General features: G+C 39.6%; 6 protein-coding genes and 1 non-coding gene across 10 annotated transcripts; 5 read left to right on the forward strand and 2 right to left on the reverse strand.

The window, feature by feature from the left end:
• Positions 1-376: 376 nt before the first annotated feature.
• LOC133734405 (uncharacterized) lies at positions 377-2,996 on the forward strand. Its single transcript, XM_062162046.1, has 3 exons — positions 377-861; positions 1,245-2,670; positions 2,862-2,996. The coding sequence occupies exons 1-3, from the start codon at positions 377-379 to the stop codon at positions 2,946-2,948; spliced, it is 1,998 nt and encodes a 665-aa protein (XP_062018030.1). The 3' UTR covers positions 2,949-2,996.
• Positions 2,891-5,178, reverse strand: LOC133706912 (putative pentatricopeptide repeat-containing protein At3g01580). The gene is given in 2 exon segments (XM_062132456.1): positions 2,891-3,161; positions 3,164-5,178. Coding segments are annotated over 2 exon segments (2,118 nt in total). The 5' UTR covers positions 5,175-5,178; the 3' UTR covers positions 2,891-3,054.
• A 320-nt stretch (positions 5,179-5,498) lies between these two features.
• LOC133726643 (ribosomal RNA-processing protein 8) lies at positions 5,499-8,098 on the forward strand. Its single transcript, XM_062154235.1, has 9 exons — positions 5,499-5,712; positions 5,815-5,876; positions 6,183-6,234; positions 6,343-6,457; positions 6,600-6,694; positions 7,031-7,137; positions 7,220-7,334; positions 7,430-7,474; positions 7,589-8,098. Exons 1-9 carry the CDS (start codon positions 5,539-5,541, stop codon positions 7,658-7,660), a joined length of 837 nt encoding a protein of 278 aa, XP_062010219.1. The 5' UTR covers positions 5,499-5,538; the 3' UTR covers positions 7,661-8,098.
• Positions 8,099-8,294: 196 nt separating this feature from the next.
• LOC133726641 (serine/threonine-protein kinase STY13-like) lies at positions 8,295-11,226 on the forward strand. Of its 2 annotated transcripts, XM_062154234.1 has the most exons (7): positions 8,295-8,614; positions 8,740-8,965; positions 9,309-9,441; positions 9,539-9,734; positions 10,130-10,254; positions 10,350-10,508; positions 10,583-11,226. In XM_062154234.1, exons 2-7 carry the CDS (start codon positions 8,835-8,837, stop codon positions 10,895-10,897), a joined length of 1,059 nt encoding a protein of 352 aa, XP_062010218.1. In that variant the 5' UTR covers positions 8,295-8,614; positions 8,740-8,834; the 3' UTR covers positions 10,898-11,226. The 2 variants fall into 2 exon arrangements, with proteins under 2 accessions (XP_062010218.1, XP_062010217.1); XM_062154233.1 differs by having other exon boundaries at positions 8,295-8,965.
• A 1,339-nt stretch (positions 11,227-12,565) lies between these two features.
• On the reverse strand, positions 12,566-12,637 carry TRNAD-GUC (transfer RNA aspartic acid (anticodon GUC)). The gene has a single exon. It is a non-coding gene; the product is annotated as a tRNA-Asp (tRNA).
• A 1,042-nt stretch (positions 12,638-13,679) lies between these two features.
• On the forward strand, positions 13,680-17,241 carry LOC133706920 (SUPPRESSOR OF GAMMA RESPONSE 1). Of its 3 annotated transcripts, none has more exons than XM_062132475.1 (6): positions 13,680-13,758; positions 14,750-14,870; positions 15,040-15,226; positions 15,485-15,978; positions 16,241-16,597; positions 16,679-17,241. In XM_062132475.1, the coding sequence occupies exons 1-6, from the start codon at positions 13,751-13,753 to the stop codon at positions 16,730-16,732; spliced, it is 1,221 nt and encodes a 406-aa protein (XP_061988459.1). In that variant the 5' UTR covers positions 13,680-13,750; the 3' UTR covers positions 16,733-17,241. The 3 variants fall into 3 exon arrangements, with proteins under 3 accessions (XP_061988459.1, XP_061988467.1, XP_061988452.1); XM_062132483.1 differs by lacking the exon at positions 13,680-13,758 and adding an exon at positions 13,766-13,933; XM_062132468.1 differs by lacking the exon at positions 13,680-13,758 and having other exon boundaries at positions 13,975-14,870.
• Positions 17,242-19,560: 2,319 nt separating this feature from the next.
• On the forward strand, positions 19,561-22,123 carry LOC133734413 (pentatricopeptide repeat-containing protein At3g63370, chloroplastic-like). The gene is made up of 2 exons (XM_062162054.1): positions 19,561-20,012; positions 21,544-22,123. The coding sequence occupies exons 1-2, from the start codon at positions 19,561-19,563 to the stop codon at positions 22,121-22,123; spliced, it is 1,032 nt and encodes a 343-aa protein (XP_062018038.1).

Consider the following 22,123-nt stretch of genomic DNA (forward strand, 5'->3'; position numbering starts at 1 on the left):
TCGAATGTATGGAGCTTTATTGGATTGATTTGATTGGCTTGAAATTTAACGAAAGAAGCAGATAAGAAACAACACTTTTTGGAAGAACCTGATTATATTGAGGGAAGACTCCAAAAAGATAAAAAGATAGTAGACTTATACTTAAGCAAGCATGTTACTATGTAACCAAAAAACTGTTAATTTTCGATACTATTGGGCTGGATCGTGCCTCACTTGTTGGGCTGTCTTTCTTATAAGCATTGGTAGTTGGGCTTTATATCCAGTCCGTTTTAACACTTGTACCACAAGAAAGAAGCAGAGAGAGTCTCTCAGATCTTTGATCCTTCGCCGTTAATTACAGAGTTTGGCCGACTCCGACCCTTAACAACCACCACCGATGACGTCACACACCACCGATTCCCCTCCTCCCATTAAACACCTTGGCCGCCGCCGCAAAAGAAAACCTGACCCCGCCGATGCCGACCCTCACTCCGAACCCGACCCGCACCCGCCGCCGCGCCTCACCCGAGACCAATCGTTGCGGCTGCCGACCGACCCCCACGTCCGGATCGGAATGTACGTGGCCCTGGCCCACGCCGGACTAGCTTTCTCACTCGCGCTCCTCTACGGCGTCACGAAGCTTCTAGAAGGCTACTGGCGCCCAATCCAATGGGCCATTCTCTGTTCTATGCCTCTCCGCGAGCTCCACACTGCTCTGGTTTCGTTCTGGTCTGACTCTCTCAATCTCGGCCTGTTCGAAACCCTCATTGCGCTCCCACGCGCCGCGGTACGCGCCGCCACCGCCTCCCTCGTCGACTCCCGCACCGCCATTCACCGCCTCCTCAAACGCCCCTGCCCGCCTCGCCCGAAAAAGAATTTCAGGCAAGGTCTAAAATGTCTGCAGTGATATTAAATGCAACACGCATGTTTTCGAAATTTTATTTCGGTATATTTTTTGTTAATTCTATAACTTTTTTGACATCTTTTTATTAGCCTATCTAAAACTTTAAGTATTGACATTAAATGCAACATGTTTTCAAAATATGTAATCTGTTGATTCAGTAACTATTTTGACAGTGGTTGTCGGTATTTTATTGTAGTGCATTTTTAATTGATTCTGTAACTGTTTTTTAACGCTCATTGTTTTTCTTCAGCTTCTTGAAAAATGTAAGTACGGACATGAAATGCAACATGTTTTCGAAATTCAGTACATTTTTTGTTGATTTTGTGACCTTTTTGATGCTCATTGTTTTTTTTTTTTTCAGCTTCTCAAAAATTATACAACGGCTTATCACGTTTGCCCTATTTGTGATTCTCTATGAGAACATAGGCTTTTACACTATCCCGGCATTTGCAATTGCTTGCTCTGTAGCTTATGTTTTGGGTTACAGAAGCATAGTGATCGATTCTGGTGTGACTACTACACTTTCGGCACTTTCGCGCCGTGGAAGTAGGTTGAAACTGAGGAATAGTAACAGGGTTAGCAGGTACATTACTAGTTTGATGCTCAAAAGGTTGAAGACGACGGTTGCGATTGGCTTGATCATGGTTATGATAGTGGGGACTTTGTTAGGGATGGTTTTCTTTTCGTATAAGATTGGAATGGAAGGGAAGTTTGCTGTGATTTCGATGAAAGTTCATTTGGAACACCAATTGGAGCAGAATTACAACTATGCGGAGAGAGTTGGGTTGAAGAAATGGATGGATGAGAATCAAATTCCTGAGTTGATTGATGATTATGCTACGAAGTTTTATGAGACAGTGTTGCTGAATATCGATTCTTGGGCAGCTGATTACAATGTGACTGAGATTGTGGACAGTCTGAGGCATTATTTGACTAGTAATGATTCTTCTCCAGTCGACATTTCGAGTAATGGTGGTGTTGGCAATATTGATCATAAGCAGATCAACAGCAATATCAATCAGCCCTTGTCCGAGAAGTTTCATAACATTCAATCGAGGGTGAGGAACAGAGAATGGGGAGTGATCTATAGGGATATTGATGATATTTTTCATTTTAGGAAATTCATGTCTATGATTGCTAAGGAAGACTTGGCAGAGAAAGCGAAAGCATATTTGTTACAGGGATTGGACATTTCGAGAAGGTTACTTACTAGTAGTACTACGGTTTTGGCCGGAGGTGCAAATATTTTGCTGTTCATGGCAGTCTCACTTGTTTCAGGTGCTGCTGGATTGTTCAATTTCATCTTCGAATTGACAGTGTTCTTCTGGCTTTTGTATTACCTAATCACCACGGACTCAGGAGGTGTTATGGATCATGTTTTGGGGATGCTGCCACTTTCAAGATCGACAAGGGTTAGATGTGCCCAAGTGCTTGATCATGCTGTCAGCAGTGTGCTGTTGGCTGCTGCTAAGGTCACATTCTTTCAAGGATGCCTCACATATCTCTTGTTCAGATTCTACCAGATTCATTTCCTGTACATGTCTACATCCCTTGCCCTGATGAGTGCCGTTTTGCAAATTACACCGGCTTGGCTTTTGTCAATCCCGGCAGCGCTGCAACTGGGCATGGAAGCGAAATATCTAGACGCCATTTTGTTGACATCAATCCATCAAATACTGCTGGAATATGGAACTGCTGCTATCCAAGATGAGATTCCAGGACAGAATGCCTACCTCACCGGGCTTAGCATACTTGGTGGCATTGCTCTTTTCCCATCCATGTTAGAAGTAATTTACTCTTCTTCCCTAATGTTTATAATGCTTGCATTTAATGTAAGACGCATTTTATAAGAAGCATTTTAATAAACACATTAGCTAGCTTAAAATTAAGGTGATATACTTGCTATATGCATCATAATGAATTGCTATCACAGTACTTGCATCATGAAACTAATAGAGTTTATTTCTTTTCTTTTCAGGGAGCAATTATGGGGCCTTTGCTGATGACAGTCATGATTGCCTTCAAAAATCTGTACGTAGAATTCGTTCTTTCTTCCGGACAGTAGACCAGTGCTGATTGATATAAATGTAATGCACACAATTTTGTAGCAACGTTCTTAGATATCTAACAAAGATTTATTTGAAATTCGATCATATCGAATGGAGTGATGATCAATATTTTTCTGTACAGAACAAAGAAAACTGAGATATGGTTACATTTTCACCTCTAATTTCCTGTCTCATTTTCACCTCTTATTTCCTCAGCAATCCATAGATCGATCAAATTCAGGATGAAATCTATCTCTGGCAACAAAACTATGGATCTCACTCCCTGCCTCAACCACACTCTGTCCAAAGATCTTCTTTAACCCCTTCTCCCTTATGGAAGTTCTAAGATTAAATACATTTTCCCATTTATCATCCATGGCATATATATTTGACAGCAGTATGTAATAACCTGCATGATCCGGTTCTAACTCCAAAAGTCTTTTTGCTACAACCTCTCCCAGCTCGATATTGTTATGAATCCGACATGCACCAAGCAAGGCTCCCCAAACATGGGGTGCAGCTGGGTTTGGCATTCGCTCAACAATTTCCATGGCCTTGTCCAACTCTCCTGTTCGGCCAAGAAGATCAACCAGTATTCCGTAATGCTCGGGTCTGGGCTTCAGTTGGTATTGATGCAACATCATATTGAATATCCCCAAACCTTCTTCAACCAAACCTGAATGGCTACACGCAGATAAAACAGAGGTAAATGTTACATCATTAGGCGTAACAGCTGCGTGCTTAACCATATGATCAAATGCTTTCAAAGCTTCTCCTCCTTGTCCATGGATTCCGTAACCTGCAATCATTGCACTCCAGATAACAACATCCTTGTACGCCATCCCTTCAAATAATCGGACTGCATTGTCTATGCTACCACATTTTGAGTACAACTCTATGAGTGAAGCTCCAACGAAGATATTATCCTTGAAAGCAGTTTTAATCAAATAAGCATGGAGGCAAAGAGCTTGTTGAAGGTTCCCTAATTCTGCACACGCTGCAAGAATCTTAACAATAGCGACAGCATCAGGTTGAGTTTCATCTAATAGCATGTTACGAAAGATCCCCATCGATTTGTATGCCATCCCATTTTGAGCATACCCACTTAACAAAGCAACCCAAGAAACCACATCTTTCTTCGGCATTCTTCTGAAGAGATCAACTGCTTCTTGAGGTTGAGAGCACTTCATGTACATGTCAATCAGGGCTGTTGCTACTGTAACATCTAACTCAAAACCTTTCCTAGTGGCAAGTTCATGGATTTTCTTACCCTCGTCTAAGTTACAGGCCACTGCACACGCTTGTAATGCATTGCTCACAGTTACTGAATTAGGCTCAACTCCCCTATCAATCATTTCTCTGAAAAGATCCAACGCTTCGAGTACATCCCCATTATGAGTGTAACAAGCAATCATGGAGCTCCAAGAAATAACATCTTTTTCTGGCATCTTCCAAAACAAGCTAGTGGCAGTTCTGATAGAACCTGTCTTTGCATATAGATTCAGCAATGAATTTACCAAACACAAATCAGAATCGAACCCATTCCTAATAGCAACACCATGAACACAACTTCCAAGTCTAAAACTCGAGAGCTGAGCACAAGCAGAAACAGCACTAACAAGCGTCACTCGCTCAGGTTTAACCCGCCCAACCGTCACCATTCTGGACAGAAACTCCAATGCTTCCACAGCATTACCATTCTGCTCATATCCAGTAACCATATTAGTCCACAGAAACACATCGGGTTGAGAAAAGTCGTCGAACACTTTCACCGCCTCGCCCATCTTCCCACACTTGGAATAAAACTCAATCAACGCCGAACCCACAAACACATCCACCGCAACCTTCTCATTCCTCTTCACAAACCCGTGCACTATTCTCCCATACCCAAGTACCCTTAACCCGGCACAAGCCTTGAGAGCAATAGATATAGTGAAATTATCCGGCATTCGATCCGATAATAACATCTTTTGAAACAAAAACAATGTCTCTTCCCATTGCTTCTCTCTACAATAGCTCCGGAGTGTAGCGTTCCACAGATGGACACTTCTTTGAGGCGTTTCGTCGAACACCTTACGGGCGTGCCCGAGTAAGTCCTGTTTCGAATACAGAGCAATGAGCTTTGTGGCGAAGAAGGTGTCATTTGCGAGCCCAGATTTGAGGGTTTGAGAGTGTAACTGTGCTAATGGTTTCCTAGCGTTACATGCTTGAAATAGATTAACTAGAGCTTCCCGCCTTTTCATACCCTCAAACCACTTGCAGTTCACGTTTGGGTTTCTTTGCAATAATTCATGGACAATGGGCTGTGATGGGTCGGGTCAAGACCCTGAAAAATGGGCTTTAGAGTCTTTAGAAGAGTATTTTATCACTGGGCCGAGTTTGTGCTGATTCGTGCAACTTTAACCGTAAATGGGCTGTACCAGGGCAATCAATTAGCCCAACTACCCTTAAAATGGGCTTTAGAGTACTCGGAAGCCTTTTTATCATTGGGCCGATTCTGTGCCAATTACTGCAAACCCTAATTAGCCCAAACTACCTAAAACCCTTAAAATGGTAGCAAACTGATATCTAGGTTTGAGCTCAGAAGAAGAAGAAGAAGAGAGCAGAATGGAATCAAGCAAAAAGCGAAAAGGGGCGAAGAGACGTCACCACACAGCTTCAAATGAAAAACCCAAAGCTGAAAGAGTCAATGAAAACAAAGAAGAACAAAACCCAAAAGCTTCTAAGCGCAGAAAATCTCAGGGACCGGTCTCCAACTCCTCCTCCAGTTTTCTCGATAAGGTTTGTCTATAATTCTGAAAACGCAGTCGTTTTGATGCTCTGTACTTCTCTTATGTTTAAGAATGAGATTGAGGGATTTGGAATGGTGGGTTTTGGATGCAGATGAAAGCTAAGCTGTCAGGAGGGCACTTCAGAATGCTTAATGAGAAGCTCTACACTTGCACGTAAGTACTACTTATACCCAACACTTACTTTGAATTGTAATTTGAAAGTTTGGATTTTGTTTACTGAACCCGGGTAGTTGCTTTGCTCAGTTTTGGGCTAAATTTCTAAGCTTTAAAGCCATTCTCATTGTTTTTGAGCAAATTGATCTGGGTTCGGATCAAATTTGTGCCCTTTTGAGTTGTCAATGCTAATACAAGTATTTACCTTTAGGATATAGATAGGTTTTAATGTGTCCCACATGTATTAGATGAATGAATGTTTTGCGAATTCGAACAAAAGATGATGTTGTTTTCTTGTTTTTTCAGTGGGGAAGAGGCGCTTGAGTATTTCAATGACGACCCAACATTGTTTGATACAGTAAGATTTCTAAATCAGAACTTTTTTTAGTCGAGATGAACTTCTTTCTGTCCTGTATTTTCAATGGTACTTTGAGGATTAATGGATTTTACTTGCTTTCTTTGGCAGTACCATGCAGGATATCAAGAGCAAATGTCACATTGGCCTGAGCTGCCGGTGAATATAATCATAAAATGGCTAAAAGATCACAGCCCGTCTCTAGTTGTGGCTGATTTTGGATGTGGTAAGATTTAATCAAATCCAATTACCACTGTTACACTATTCCAATGAAAGATTACTGAGTTTTATATACTATCACATCTGTCATATGTTCACTGGTATGAATTGGATTCTGCGTTTGAGTAATCTCTTCTTTTGTATTCCAGGGGATGCACGCCTTGCAAAAAGTGTGAAGAACAAAGTTTTCTCCTTTGATCTCATCTCAAATGATCCTTCAGTAATTTCTTGTGATATGGCAAATGTATGTGCTTTCATTGAGTTGATTAATATGTTTCATACTCCTGCAACAATTTATAAAAAAATTCTGGATCATAAATTTTTGCATAAGATTGTCCTTTTACGCTTGGAATGACGCAGCTATATAAAGTGAAAATATGGTTTGACCTATATGTGTTATGTTCATGTACATGCTGTGTAAATATATCCTAAATTTTTATGCATAAAGTTTAGTATTCCCAAACTGTCGGCAATTGGGTAATGCATAGAAATGAGGAACTTCTTTTGTTCTTCCTATCAATTGAGATCTTTCATCACAAGGGATTCAAAGAATTTAAGAAATCATTCTGTGTACTTGCAGACTCCCCTTTGCTCTTCATCAGTAGATGTTGCTGTATTCTGCCTGTCATTGATGGGGACTAATTTCCCAAGTTACCTTAACGAAGCACACAGAATTCTTAAGCCACGGTCTGTACACAATGTTCTTTTGAACTTTGAATTATCTTGTCCAAGTGATATCCTAGTCCAACTGATGGGTTGTTTTTCACAGTGGCTGGCTTTTGATAGCAGAAGTGAAGAGCAGATTTGATTCCAATACTGGAGGAGCAGACCCCAAGAAGTTCACAAAAGCAGTTTGTGATTTAGGATTTACCTCTGTGGCGAAGGTATTTTATGTTCCTCTCATTTCCTTGGATGGGTTGTTGGTCAAGTTTCTTTATGCTAAATTGCCGAGTTTGCTAACTCATGTGGATTATTGCAGGATTTCTCAAATAAGATGTTTATATTGTTTTACTTCAAGAAAAAGGTTAGCTTTTTGTAGATTAAATATCGTCTTTAATTCATTATTGCATATAAATGTTTCTGTATAAGTCCTGCAAGGTTCAATATTTTTAAAAATCTGTACATTTTTATTCTCTAGGAGGAGCAAATTTCGAAGAAAAAGGATATTGATTGGCCTGAGTTGAAACCTTGTCTGTATAAGCGCCGCTGAGATGGAAGGCTGCTTGACCCTTTGAGATTATAGCGAATGCTGAACCTTATCACTTTTGCATGGAATTATTCGAAGACAGCAATGGACAAATGGTCTTATACGAGATACGGTCACACAAATACCCAAAAGATTGAGAACCTTTCGTCCGATAGATGGGTATTTGCGAGCTTCTATCTGCTTATAGAGCCTACTCTCGATCAGAGGGGATGGAGGGAATGGGGGGAATAGATCATCTGCTTGCCCCCGTATATCCGTGTCACCTTGTACTCTCTATAAGCTGATGTGCTTAATGTTAATGCATAAATTTTGGTCGAAAAATGTTAATGCATAAATTAGTGAATCATAGACTTTTGCCATGCACAATTTCAGATGACTTGAGAATTTTGGAGATTGTCTAATCCTGTGAACTCAAATGATATTGATGTACTTGTGCTTTCACTTGTGTTGTTTACCTCCTATCAGAGTTTGTTACCTAATTTTCAAAAGTGAGTATCACGTGATATAATGAAAATATTTAAATAAATGACGTTTTTGTCAATATTTGAAACAGAGTAAGCAAGTACACTATTCTCTGACAGAGACTCAAAGTTATCTGTTCTGGAAACATCAAATTCCATACGCGGAGAAGACCACAAGTAACTTCCAGCTGAACTTTTCTACTTTCTCTTGACTTTTTTACCTCACATCCACCGCCACCTTCATCATTCCCAAATCCCAACTACCCCCGTCCTCTATTTGCTTTGGTGGCTTCCTTTCCTTCTTTCCCAATTTCCCAAACATTAAATCCCACTATCTCTGCTACTGACAGAGCTCAAAAGGTCCTGAGCTTCAACCCCATTTTTAAATTCTGGGTCTGTTGCTGTTGGTGGTTGCCTCTAGCTTTTTATTCTCTGCCTCCCCAACAAAGGCACACATTAGATTTGTGGGATCTGCAACCTTGATTTCAGGGCATGGGTCTGTTCTCTGAAACCTGCTACGCCATGCCCTTTTATTATAGACTATAGAAGGGTCACATATTTTAATGTAAATTTTGCTCCTTTTCTAGTGTTTGCCATTTTTAAACTGACCAATGCTCCCAGGTTTACTTGAAATGTGATCATACAAGAAAAGGGCATTTGCAATTTTGTTTAGTCTCAATCAGTCTATTGAGTTTAGCTGAGCCTGGAGAGGAAGTATGGGATCTGGTAATGGGGTTTATGCAGTTGGGAGTTTTGATTTGGATGCCAAGTGGCTCATCGATCCAAAGCATCTTTTTGTTGGGCCCAGAATTGGGGAGGGTGCTCATGCCAAAGTCTATGAAGGAAAGTAAGTCAACCTCACTCTCAGTGCTTGTGTCTGGATTTTATTCATTTTTCAAGTTCATCAAATTATTATTTAGTATGAATTTTGTTTTTGGGTCACAAAAAGGTTGGATCTTGATAAAGTATTGATTGGATTTCTGAAGTTATGATAGTTTTCAAAGCTCAGTTTTTGGTTCAGTTTTGTGGGGTTGATGAGTGGGGTTAGGAAAAGAGTTAAAGATCTGAACTTTGCATTTTAATTTATCCCAGCTTTATTGTTCTGCAACTGCAATTATGGTCTTTTATGATAGTAAGTGTTGAATACAGTGATGGATTTTAATCTGTTAGTTCTGGTTTTGTTTGTTCAGATATAAGAATCAAAATGTTGCTGTGAAAATTGTCAATAGAGGAGAGACCCCAGAAGAGATTGCCAGGAGAGAAGCACGGTTTGCAAGGGAGGTGGCTATGTTGTCCAGAGTGCAGCACAAAAATTTAGTGAAGGTTGTTGTCTAACTTTTCGTTTCAAGTATTCGTCCATTTTAAGTCGGCGTATATGTTTGCATGTCTGATTGGGCTTCTGTATTTTGTGTATTACCAGTTCATTGGTGCCTGCAAAGAACCTGTCATGGTCATAGTGACTGAGCTTCTTCTTGGGGGAACTTTGCGCAAATACTTGTTCAGTATGCGGCCAAGGTGCTTGGACATGCCTGTGGCAGTTGGGTTTGCACTTGATATTGCTCGTGCCATGGAATGCTTACACTCTCATGGAATCATTCACCGGGACCTGAAACCTGGTACAGATTTACTTTTATAATTGTATGAAGATTTGGTTGATTGTTTAGGATATTGCTTGAACTAGAAAGTTGCTGTGTGAGTAAACTAGTGGAGTGTATCTGTTAATATTTCTGGAATACAGAAAACTGAAGGATCATTTATTAAGCACTAGAAGATAACTGATAATCCGGTAGTAAACATGATCAGAGACTTGTTTATTAAATCACTTCATGATCCGTAATATCATTAGCCTTGTTTCTCCTATTGGTTTTTCTATGTCCTACTTTCCTGGCACATAGTTGATTCTACTGCATAAATGACATGTTAGAAAATTTTCTTACTGGCAAAGCAAATTTTTGTATCTGAAGATAGGATTTGTTTTGGATCTCACATTTTGGTCCTGTCCTTTTCGCAGAGAACTTGATTTTGACTGCAGACCATAAAACAGTTAAACTTGCGGATTTTGGCTTAGCAAGAGAAGAGTCATTAACAGAAATGATGACTGCTGAAACTGGGACATACCGGTGGATGGCTCCTGAGGTACTGCATTTTCTGATTCAAAAGTTATACATATTTTAATGATACGTCTTGTGAGCAGCCCTTTATATCAGAAAACTAATTACGGTTGGTGGCAGCTTTATAGCACAGTTACATTAAGACATGGAGAGAAGAAGCATTACAATCATAAGGTGGATGCTTATAGCTTTGCAATTGTATTGTGGGAACTCATTCATAACAAGCTGCCCTTTGAAGGCATGTCAAATCTGCAAGCAGCATATGCAGCTGCTTTTAAGGTAACAACATAAATTTATTCATAACGAAGTGTCTTCTTTGGCATCAAAATCTGAGGTCATAGACGTTGTTGCAGAATGTGAGGCCAAGTGCTGAAGACCTGCCAGAGGATTTAGCTTTGATAGTAACCTCATGTTGGAAAGAGGATCCAAATGATCGGCCCAACTTTAGCCAAATTATACAGATGCTTATGCATTATCTCTCTACTATTTCACCTTCAAAACCCGCAATCCCCCAACGGATATTCAGATCTGATAATGCTGTACTGCCACCGGAGTCTCCCGGTACTAGTTCTTTGATGGCTACACACAATGAATCGGGCGAAACCCCTAAAGCAGACATGGAAGAGAAGCCCAAAGGTTTTTTCTTCTGCTTTAACATGTGTTGTTGATACTCAAATAAACTACTAGTCTTAAGAAAAGAGATGTTCAGCTATCTGATATTACTGTCGAATTGGGATAGTTTTCTTAACCTTAGTTTGGTCTGATTGAGATCAAATCAGTAGGAATTTAGAGTTCTGGAGTTGAGGCTTGCTGTGATGTACTGACATTGTAAAAATAAGGTTCATCCAAAAGCCTTCTACTCCTATTGAAGATAACTCCTTTGATCATGTCATAATCTTAATCAATTGACGAGCTCTGTAACACAATATTGTATTAGGTTCTTAACTATCAAATGGTTCTGCTACTTTTATGAGGATGATAATCTTATGGTTTAACATTGGAAAAGTGACAAGTATTACTAACAACATCCGCTGCAAAAGAGAAAACCGAATTCCAATTCAATTATGAGTTGAATCAAATTGATACTATAATATTCAGATTGATTGTCACGGCTCCTGGTGATTTGATTTTGAACCTGAGTTACTGGCTATCCTAGGTTGAAGGGTTTGAAGAATCAACAAAAATCGTCATTGCCAAGAATCAATAAAAATCGTCATTGTCAGGAAAATCGAATTCCAATTCAAGTAAAGTTAAATCAAATTTTTTTTTTTTTTTAAATAACATGACATTATCCTCATTATCAAATAACATTACATGATACAAAGGAATTCAAAAATCATTGAACAATACATTAGCTAATGAAATTTGCCTCAGTGAAGGGTGAAGATATTTTTTATCTCTTGGCTTCCATTATGAATTTGAAGGCTCACCCTGTTCCACAATTGGCATTGCGTATCCACACAAGGGGCACAAGTGTTTTACCTCCAGCCAAGAGACAATGCAACCTACATGATAACAGTGTGTGCAAGGCAAAGGAATAACCAGTTGATCAGCACCAAAGTCATCCTTACATATACAGCATGACAGGTTCCGTTGGATAGTAGCTTCTTCCAAACTATCAAGTCTCACTTGCTGGAAACTCTCTATTGCTGATCTAGTTGCAGGAACAAACACTCCCAATGAATTGTCAAGCTCGCGCCGTTCACCATCACGCCAATAATTCAAGATAAATCTAATGTTGTGACCCTCCGACAACACGAGTCTATCAACGAAAACAAGATCATGAAAACTACCCAAGAAACGCACGTACAGTCACGTCGGCTATTAACACACGAATGGTTTGCTGGCCGTGAGGATCGCTCGAAATAGTTTATCAAGGATCGATAGTTGAGTGCTGCGGTTGTGGGACACCCATTCGGGAAAGGGGAACGATTGAAACGCTGCTGCGTACCGCTGTTTGTGGTCTGGACATGAGTAAAGGATTGAAACGCTAGCTTATGGGATCAAAGGCTTCCTCGCAAGTACAGTCCGTTGGATCATCATACAATTAAGCAGACGGTTTTCTTGACGGGACAAAATGAAATCTGAAGCCAGTCTTCCCGATTGACCTGGTTTGGGTTCCATTGTTTCTCTTTGCACCAACAGTGATGCCCCATCGTCGACATGCTTAAACAAGTAGTGATATTCGTAATGGTGATTGTGGACGCAAGTGTTGCATCACATCGAGATACAAAACACGATCCTGAACTGACCATGTCATCAGGACTGTACAAAACAAAACGTAGAAAGAAGTAGGAAAATAGGAAACAAAACAAAATGTAGAAAAATTAAAAAATCGCCGTTGCCGGGGATCGAACCCGGGTCACCCGCGTGACAGGCGGGAATACTTACCACTATACTACAACGACTCGGTGACATAAATTTCGTTCTTAACATATAAAATGTATATCATGTAAAAGATATTTTTATGTATAACTTGGAGAGCAAGTAGCTGTTACATCTCCCGGCACATATTTACCATAATGACACTGCCGCGATTTTCGAAGCTCCACAAGCCTCGGCCTCGTTCTCCGAACCATACCCCCGGCCTCAAGGCTCCGTCAACTGTGGGTCCCAAAAGTCTCCCCTCGTCAATATAACAGTCACATCAAAACGACCAAACACTGTGTTTCCAAAAGGGCAGAAACGTCACTCCACCACAAACATTGCCATCTATAGCTTGGAGGGCAAGTAGCCCCGACCGGGAATTTACCTTAATAACACTGACCCGAGTTTCGAAGCTCCACTATCCTCAGCTCCGTCCACCCGAACCTAAGCCTCGGAACTAAGGGACCCACCACACTCCTTCTACAGCAAGGATTCAAATTTCTCTCTAAAATTGTCAAAATTTCATCGAAATTTTCATAATATTGAATATCGAAATAAAATTTTAATATTATGTCATTTTTGTCAGAATTTTATGAAATTTCCTGAAGCTTTCCATTAATTTTTATGAAATTCTTAATTTAAGTACTATTTACACAACTGGATGGGAAGAGAGTGACTTACTCAATAATACTAATTACTAAAAGCTTAAATCAAAGAAGTACGGAAAGAGAATTAAAGGCTTAAAGGATAAAACATGACAAGTTTTATTATCACTCGACGTGCAGGTCGTAGCAACAACCTTCGATCGTGACTTTGTTAACCCAGTTCACTACAAAAGAGCTACATCTGGGGTAGAGATCACCAACTCAAACATAAAAAGCAGAAATTACCCGAAACGGCGAAACGTCTGTAAATTTGAAATACATAAATTAAAACTGAAATCCAAAATATTATGTGGGCCTCGTCATTGAAAAGATTCTAACCTCCCAACCTGAGGTTCGGAGCTGGGTTTTTTCCCGCTCAGACACTCTCCCCCCCACTTTAACTTACTCCAGTGGAGAAAGGGTTGAGCTTCTAAGACACACAACACTCTTTCTCTCTCTTTCTATATATGTGCTCCTCCCAGGTGACATCCTCTTCTCAACTTCGGAGAAATGGCGAGGTGAGAACATTAACACCTCAGTTTTCGGACATATATTTACATTAAACAAACGAAACCAAGTTTTTAAGGAGGTGGTGTTTTTTTCTTTGGGTGAAAAATTTGTTCTTGTTGATTGAGAACTGAGGAAGCTAGCTGAATACAGATAGAGATACCCATCTTCTTCAACCCCCTCAATGTAATTTTTTGATTTTGTTTTAGGGGGTTTTGGTTTCTGGGTTTGATTGAGACTGAAAGATCGTGGCTTTTCTGGGTTAATGGATTTGGAATTTAGTGTGTGGATTTGGGTATGCATGATCAAAAATCGAAACTTTTTCACTTTTAGTGGCGTTTTGGTTGCTTTACCCATTTCAGCTTTCTCCTTTTTAAGATTGAACTGGGTATTTGGAATGGGTGATGTTGAAAGTTTCTTAGTGAATCAAAGCTTTACATGTGTGAGATACTTTCTTTAGTTTCTATGCCAGGTGTTCCTCTGTTTCTCACAACTACTTTGCATTCTAGCTAAAATTGGTTGTAGATTCAATCAGATTTTAGGCTAATAGAGTATAAATTTCTTTGTAGGGCTTTGGCTGGTCATCGTCAGAGAATTTACTTAATTACTTCCAAACTACAAATGGTGCTTATCAAATCAAAGATTCTAACTTTGTGTTTTCATTGGCTTGAATGCTTGGATTTGGGTTGAAATTTGGGGTGGGTCTTTATTTGGGTGCGACAAGAAAGATAATGTTGGCTTTCATTTTCATGTAGGTTTCTAGGTGTTTTCTGAGAGACCCATTTCAGCTCTCTCCTTTTGACTTTTATAATGTTGGCTTTCGTTTTCATTCAATTGGAATTGATAATGTTGGGAGTTTCTATTAATTTTTTCAATGGTTCATGTTTGCAGAGTTTCATTAATCTGTCTTCCAATGTGGTTTCTCTGTTGGTTACTTTATCTTGTTACTGAAAACTGTAATGTAATTGAAATTGAGGCTAATGCAGTATATAATTCTTGTAGGGCTTGGCTGATCAACAGCAGAGGATTTGCAAACAAAGTCAAAAACTGTGCTTCTCAAATCAAAGACTGTGGGGCGAGTCGCGAGTGTCCAAAATGCCATTATCTTATCAGCAACAGCGATGTAAGTGAATTTTGAGTTCTGTTTATGTTCATATGATTGAGTTCTACATGTGTTCTTTTGCCATGAATTTGAAGTTTGTCTGCGAATAAGCTTAATAGATTGAGGTGTTTATATCATGCAAGTTGTACGATCTCTTAAAAATGTGTTTTCTGGAACTCTACTGTTGTAGGTTTCAACAGAATGGCCTGGCTTTCCGACTGGTGTGAAGTTTGATCCATCTGATACTGATCTCATAGAACATTTAGCTGCGAAAGTTGGTGTTGGAAACTCAAAACCACACATGTTTATTGATGAGTTCATCCCAACTATTGATTGGGATATTGGCATTTGCTACACTCATCCTGAAAACCTTCCTGGTAAGGAGCTTCCCAAAGCTTCATTCCCAAAGCTTCATTCATATTCTCATATGACATGATTCCCACGCATTAATCTTTGCATTGGTGCATCTACTACTGATACTGAAAAATTATATGACTAGATTAATTAAATGACTACTTGGAACTGTCCTTCCTCTCCTTTTGGTATAAGGATGAATACTGAATAGTTTACAGTGTGCCTCTTCTTTTTAGTCCATAAAGCTAATATTAGGATCATTTAACTTGATTTTGTTTCAGGTGCAAAGAAAGATGGAAGTAGCTTCCATTTCTTTCATAAAACATGTAATGCATATTCTACTGGTCGGCGGAAGCGTCGCAAGATTGACAAAGAGCATGACTTGGCCGCACAGGCTGTTCGTTGGCACAAGACCGGCAAGACCAAGGCTATAAGAAGTGGAGTTCATCCGGGCTGGAAGAAGATCTTGGTGCTGTATAAAAGTTCAATCAAAGGGTCCAAAGCAGATAAGACTGACTGGGTGATGCATCAGTATCATTTGGGAAGTACAGAAGATGAGAAAGAAGGTGAATATGTGGTGTCAAAGATATTCTACCAACAGCCTAAGCAGACTGACAAGAATGATCACAATTTGGTCATTGAAGAATCTGAATCCAATGTGCTTCAACGTTCTCCAATTACCCCCATAACAAATCCTCCAACTACTCCTGCACCAGAGGAATCTGCTTGGTGTGATGCTGGTCCTGACGAATATATGCAGAATTCCTATGCCAAGGTTGGGATTAACTTTTGTCTATAGTTGTGTTGTGTGCAAGCTATCTATATACTCAGTAGAAGACTATTTACCACGTTCAGATATATGCCTATGACAATCTATAGTAATTGTATAATGCTAATTTGCTAAGAGAAAACTAGAATAGGAAAAGAAGTTTATTTTCTAAGATGTGGAATATAAAATGAAATTCTAATCTTTTTGCTTCGTTTCCTAAAAGTCTTTAGTATGCTGAATCCTTACTGCAATCTATTTTGTGGAACAGGTAGCAGAACATGTCCCGGAAGTATCTCAATATGCCCAACTTAGGAAGTTCGAGGACAGTATATCTCATGTCCCTCAACTTGATAGTCAGTTTGAGAACAATATGGGGCAACCTACCTGGTTGGCAGGCGAATCTCAGGCTGATGAATACTATGGTTTAAATTGCTTGGATGACACCTTGTTATGCAAGGAGACATTTAATTCTTCCACTCCTCTAAATGATCCAGTTCTGAATCCCATATCTAACAGTGATTGTGTTAACAACACATACGGGGTGACTGGAAACAGCAGCACAGCATTTGGAATCCCTGACCTTGAGAACCTCGAGTTTGATAGTCCACCAGATTTCCAGCTAACTGTAAGCTTCGTGTTTAACCTTCTTCTGCATATGAGATTTCTGAAGAAATATTTTATCTAAATAGTAACATTGATAATGCAGGGTTTGCAGTTTTGTTCCCAAGACAGTTTACTTGAGTGGTGGGACAGGTTGTGAATGAGCTTCCGGGAATGAAACTGAATTCCCAATTTTGTTCAATCCCATCTTCTAGGTGAACGGCTTATAAATACTTGCATGCTCTTTAATGGAAAATGAGGCAAACTTTATGCAAGCTTATCAAGCTTTATAAGTCTCAGGGCAGGTGACCATGGAGCTACAAGTAAGCAGAACTAAGCTGTCTCCTGCTGAGATCAGATTGATCAACCTACGGCTAATGAGTGTATTTGCTAATTTAACCATCAAGTTCAGTTGTTTGTATCAACCTGTTTTTGCAAACGATGTATGCATGTATTGCTTCTATGGTAGTAAAAAGCATCTCATGGGATTTGGGATACTTGAAAACCATTGTAGCAACGATTACATCATTGGCAATAGCAGATATGTGCCATATATATATGTTGTATCAAATTTGTATCCAGATTTCTGTTGAAACAATGACATTTGCTGTTGTATCAAATTTGTAACTTCGTACATCTGATTCTTATTAATTTTGTTTTTTCTCCTCATTTTTCTGGAACCAACTACATCAGGTATCCTCTATTACATATATACCTACTTCTACTAGTATTGTTTAGCATAACTAAAAGTAATCACAGTGATCAACTATCAAGTAGAGTGTGATGTGTTATTGTTTGATATGTTGATGTTAGTAGATGCAAGGATGCTTCAGTGACTATAAATTATATTATGCTCTTTGAATCTGTCATCTGGTATTATTTGTTCGTCACTTTGAAGGAATCATTTTTCAATGCTGCACACTTGCAAAATTAAGAATATTACCATGCCTGCAATCTGCCAAACAAACAAACAAGGCAACTACCAGTACCTATTGCATTTCGGCCTTTTCCCAATCCTTGTAGCCTTGTAGGTGAAGGGCTTGTACTCCTCGTTGAAGTAGGTTTGCTAGTTGCTACCTATTCACATTAGTATATAGATGTCGACCCTCGGGGCTAATAACAATACTCCATAGTTTCCCAAGCATTCTAGGGATGATCTCGCAAGCATTTTAAGAAAGGAAAATGATTGTTGGCCTCAATAAGGCCTAAGATTTGTGGTCTCGAATTGAGGCGTCATGTCATGTCACCTGCACACATCATCTATTTGCCAAATCATGACATGTAATTCTTAAAAAAAATATCATCTTATCCTTCTAAAATCTAATGGCTCTAAATTATTTTGGCTTTCTTCTATAAAAAAAAAAAAATTGGTATTTTTTTTCCTTCATTTTTTCTTTTCATTACACTCACGCTTAGATGTAAACAACAATTTTTAATTCTTCTAAAAAAAAAAACAACAATTTTTAATCAATAAATAGAAAAAATTTCATATAATTCAATTAATAGATTTGCACATACGTTCAATCAATACATTTGCATAATACATGTATATGAATTAGAACTTTGTTAACTGCTCAATCTTTGCTAACTCTTTGAGCACTGATACACCCACAAAGAAGCTCAAAATGTCGGAATTTTGCTCCAAGTTCACTGCTCGATCCCTGGGATTAGTTGAGGCTCCGGGTAGTATCCTTGTACTCAAGACCGACTCGGTGGACAATGCTGAACCTAAGAAGAAAAGGGGTCGACTTATTGGTTCAAAGAACAAGAATCCATCTAAGTCCAAGAACATAGCAGATGCTCAAGAAGCATGTTTGGCCTACATGACAAAACCTCCTAGCCCTAGTCTATAGGCTTGCTTTTTAATAAGTGAGCAGGGATGTCTTTTAATGAGTGGTATTAGTATATATAACACTTTTTCTTATTTGCGCTTTGTATTCAAGGCAGTGAAAATGTATGTAATGTACTACTCTAGCTTGAGTTCTAAATTTCTAATGAGAAATCGTTATGATTCATTTTGAATGAATTAGAACTTTGTTGGGTTCCTGCAAATTTTGAAAATATAATGTGAAAAATACATATTCATATGATTGTATATATTCTTTTGTGTTCTATAGCTATAATTTAAATGTTAGATTTGAGTTTATTATTGTTATGTTTGTTTTACTTTTTCCCTTATATTTAGATTAGACGTGACAATTAATGGCTGCTACAAACATGAAATATTTTCTTACCTCTTAATTTGGACATACGTATTTTCCAAATTCAATTTATTAATGCTATTTTTTGGATGAATTAATCAATATTTGGAAAGAAAAGTTAATGCTTATTTCTTGTCACCTAATTCAATACATTAATGCTATTTAGAAAGAAAAATTATAGGAATGAAATTTAATTAAATGAATAAAAAAAGGGTCATTGACCCAAAGCCCCAAAATGAGCAAAAGTTATCCCACTTACCCCAGCAACAGATTTTAATTCCCACTAACCCAATTTAAAATAAAATGTCGATTTTGCCCAAAGACTAATTAATAATTTACATTGTATGCCACTCTTCTCTTTCCCCGATCTGTAACACGCACTCTCTCTCCTCCCTCCCTCTCTCTCTCCTCCGATGTGAATTCTCTCTCTTCTTTCTCTCTCTCCATGCTGGCTTGTCCAGGACCACGCCTCCAACCGCCATGGCCTGCACGTCGTCGGCGCCGGCAGTCGATGGTAATTCGTTTGCAGCCCAGAAGTCGGCGATCCTCTCTCTCTATCTCCGTGAAGGTGCTGCCGGCGATCTTTTGCAGCCCAGAAGCCGGCGATCGTCATGAGGCGGCGCCACGGATCGTGCAGCCAGCGGCGACTTCATGCAACTCAGAGTCGTGTAGCTCCGGTGTGGCGGCTTGAAGTCGACTCCGGTGCCGGGTCCTGGTCTGCAACGATTGTGACGACCGAAGTTCCGCCGAGGTCGAGGAGGAAGGCCAGGGGATTCATGGGGTTGTTATGAGGTCTGGGCATGGCGGATTTATCACTGTAAAGAATACCCTTCTGCATTGTTACTGTGTTTGTGGGAAAATTGAGGATGCCCACCACTTGTTCGATGAATTTCCTCAGAGAAATGATTTGATTTCATGGAATACTTTGATGGGTGATTACCTTCATGTTTCGCAGCCTCGTGTGATTGTGGACTTGTTTAAGGAAATGTGCATTGGTGGTTTTGAAGCTAGTGTAACCACTGTTCTGTATCTTTTATCAGCCATTGGTGAGTTGGGAAGTTACCTTGGAGGAGAGAGTGTTCATGGCTACTGCATTAAGATGGGATTTTCCTATAATTTACATGTGGTCACTGCTTTGATTTATGTGTATGCAAAGAACGGGGAAATTGACTTGGCACGTTGGATTTTCGATGGAGTTGCTGTGAAGGATGTTGTTTTGTGGAATTGTTTGGTAGGCAAGTATGCAAAATGTGGCATGGTAGAAGAAGCAGTAGCTTTGCTATTGGGGGGTGATAGACATCTGTTAAAGCGTCTATTGGGGGGTAATAGACATCTATTGGGGGGCAATAGACGTTTTGAATTGATGTAATCTCCTCGTTTTTTTTCTTTAATCAAAGTTTTATTTGTGTAGTTTTAGGAAGATTAGTTACCATTTCGGTAATCTAAACGTCTATTGGGGGCAATAGACGTCTACTGGGGGGCAATACATGGCTGATAGTCGTCTATTGGGGGGCAATACATGGCTGATAGTCGTCTATTGGGGGCCAATGGACGTCTATTAGGGGGCAATAGACGTCTATTGGGGGGCAATAGACGTCTATTAGGGGGCAATAGTCGTCTATTGGGTGACCGGAATCCGGCGACCGGTGACCGGATTCCGGTGAAAGTTGGTCGGATTCCGGTAAAAGTTGACCGGATTCCGGCGGCCGGTGACCGGATTCCGGCGGCCGGTGACCGGATTCCGGCGGCCGGTGACGGGCTCCGGCGAAGTCTCCTATGGTTTCTCTCTCTTCCATTTTCTCTATCTCTCTCTCTAAGTAACAAAGGGGTGAGGGGTAAAATGGTATTAAAAAAAATTAAAAACAAAAAAAAAAATCTTAATGGGGTATTAGGGAAGACTCCCTTAGAGTGTATTGGGTAAAAGAGAATTAAAAAAACTTAATGGGGTAAGTGGGAAAAAAATCCCTAGAAATGGGGTAAATGGACAAAACCCCATAAAAATATTGGTCACAGAATCTATAGACATATAAAAGGGTAAATAGCTGTTTTTTTTTTTCGTAACCTAATTAAATTCATTAATGTCATTGATTCACTCCCTAACATCTAAAATGAAATAAAAAATGATAAAGTTGGTGTTGCAATAGTATGATGTGGCAAGATATTATGTGGAATTGAAAACTAAATTTGTATTTTGCTTACATGACATGACATTTAGGATTTGAGGCTACAAATCTTAAGCCTCATTGAGTCCCATATCATTGCCCTTTAGGAAAACTTGGAGTATTGTTATAGTTTTTCAATGGCCAAGTAATTGCTTTAGAGGTTGATATTAAGATTCTTTCCACTTACTAAAGCAATTACTCTTCTATATTATGTATCAATATACATTTACTCGATAGACTTAATATTAAGTTTCCTTAATTAATATTTATATCTCTATCTTATCCATATTATAACAGAATTAATTAAGAATCTCCAGTAAGCAGTCTCTATCTTATCCATATGAACTTGTTATTGAATTACTTCATATAAATAATGATGTGTACACCATTCTAAGGATCTCAAGGTGTGCATGCAGAAGAGCAACAAGTCTGCCCTATTGCCGTGACTTCATTGTGTCCTCACTTCTTAGCCTGTGCCATTCTGTCCCGGTGTCCCCTACCAGTTAATTAGTTTGAGTTGTTAAAGGCAGCATCATGCCTACGTCTACAGAGGGATGTGTGTTTAATAGCGAAGTGTTCCATTCATCTGTATACTGCCGGACATGCAGGAACAGGCTCAGGGTCAGCTTTTATGTCTTTATGAAAAGACAAGGAAGCGGCGGTGGTGCTCCAGTTGTTACCCCAATAGGTTCAAGAGATGTTTACGTCGGTTTCAGTCATATCAAGCAATCATCATCTTATAGGAGTAGCTGCGCCCAGAGAATAGCCCAGAATCTTTCGAGTCTGGGTGTTCCGGAAGATAAACAGCCTTCTGTTCTTGAAAAGATTTTCGAGGTGGTTGATGTGTCCGTCTCCCCAGACCAGGCAATTCTTGTGAGTATGTGGTTCTATAATCCGGTTCCGGTAGATGTTCAACTTAGTCCTCCAATTGCGAGATTTGTTCCTGCAACTAGGTCATCGATTGAGGGTTTGTTGCAAGTGAGGGTTGATAGAGGTCTTATAATTCAGACGCCATCTTGTGTTATTTGTGACGAGGATTTTGCAGATCAACTGATGATCACTCGTATGCCCTGCGCACACCATTATCATACACATTGCATTGTTCGGTGGCTGGAGATCAATCACATGTGTCCCCTTTGCCGATTCCCAATGCCAACTGCGGAAGTTGCTGAGCCATCAAATCCCTAA

The sequence above is a fragment of the Rosa rugosa genome, chromosome 1 (assembly GCF_958449725.1).
Source record: "Rosa rugosa chromosome 1, drRosRugo1.1, whole genome shotgun sequence".
Taxonomy (NCBI): Eukaryota; Viridiplantae; Streptophyta; class Magnoliopsida; order Rosales; family Rosaceae; genus Rosa; species Rosa rugosa.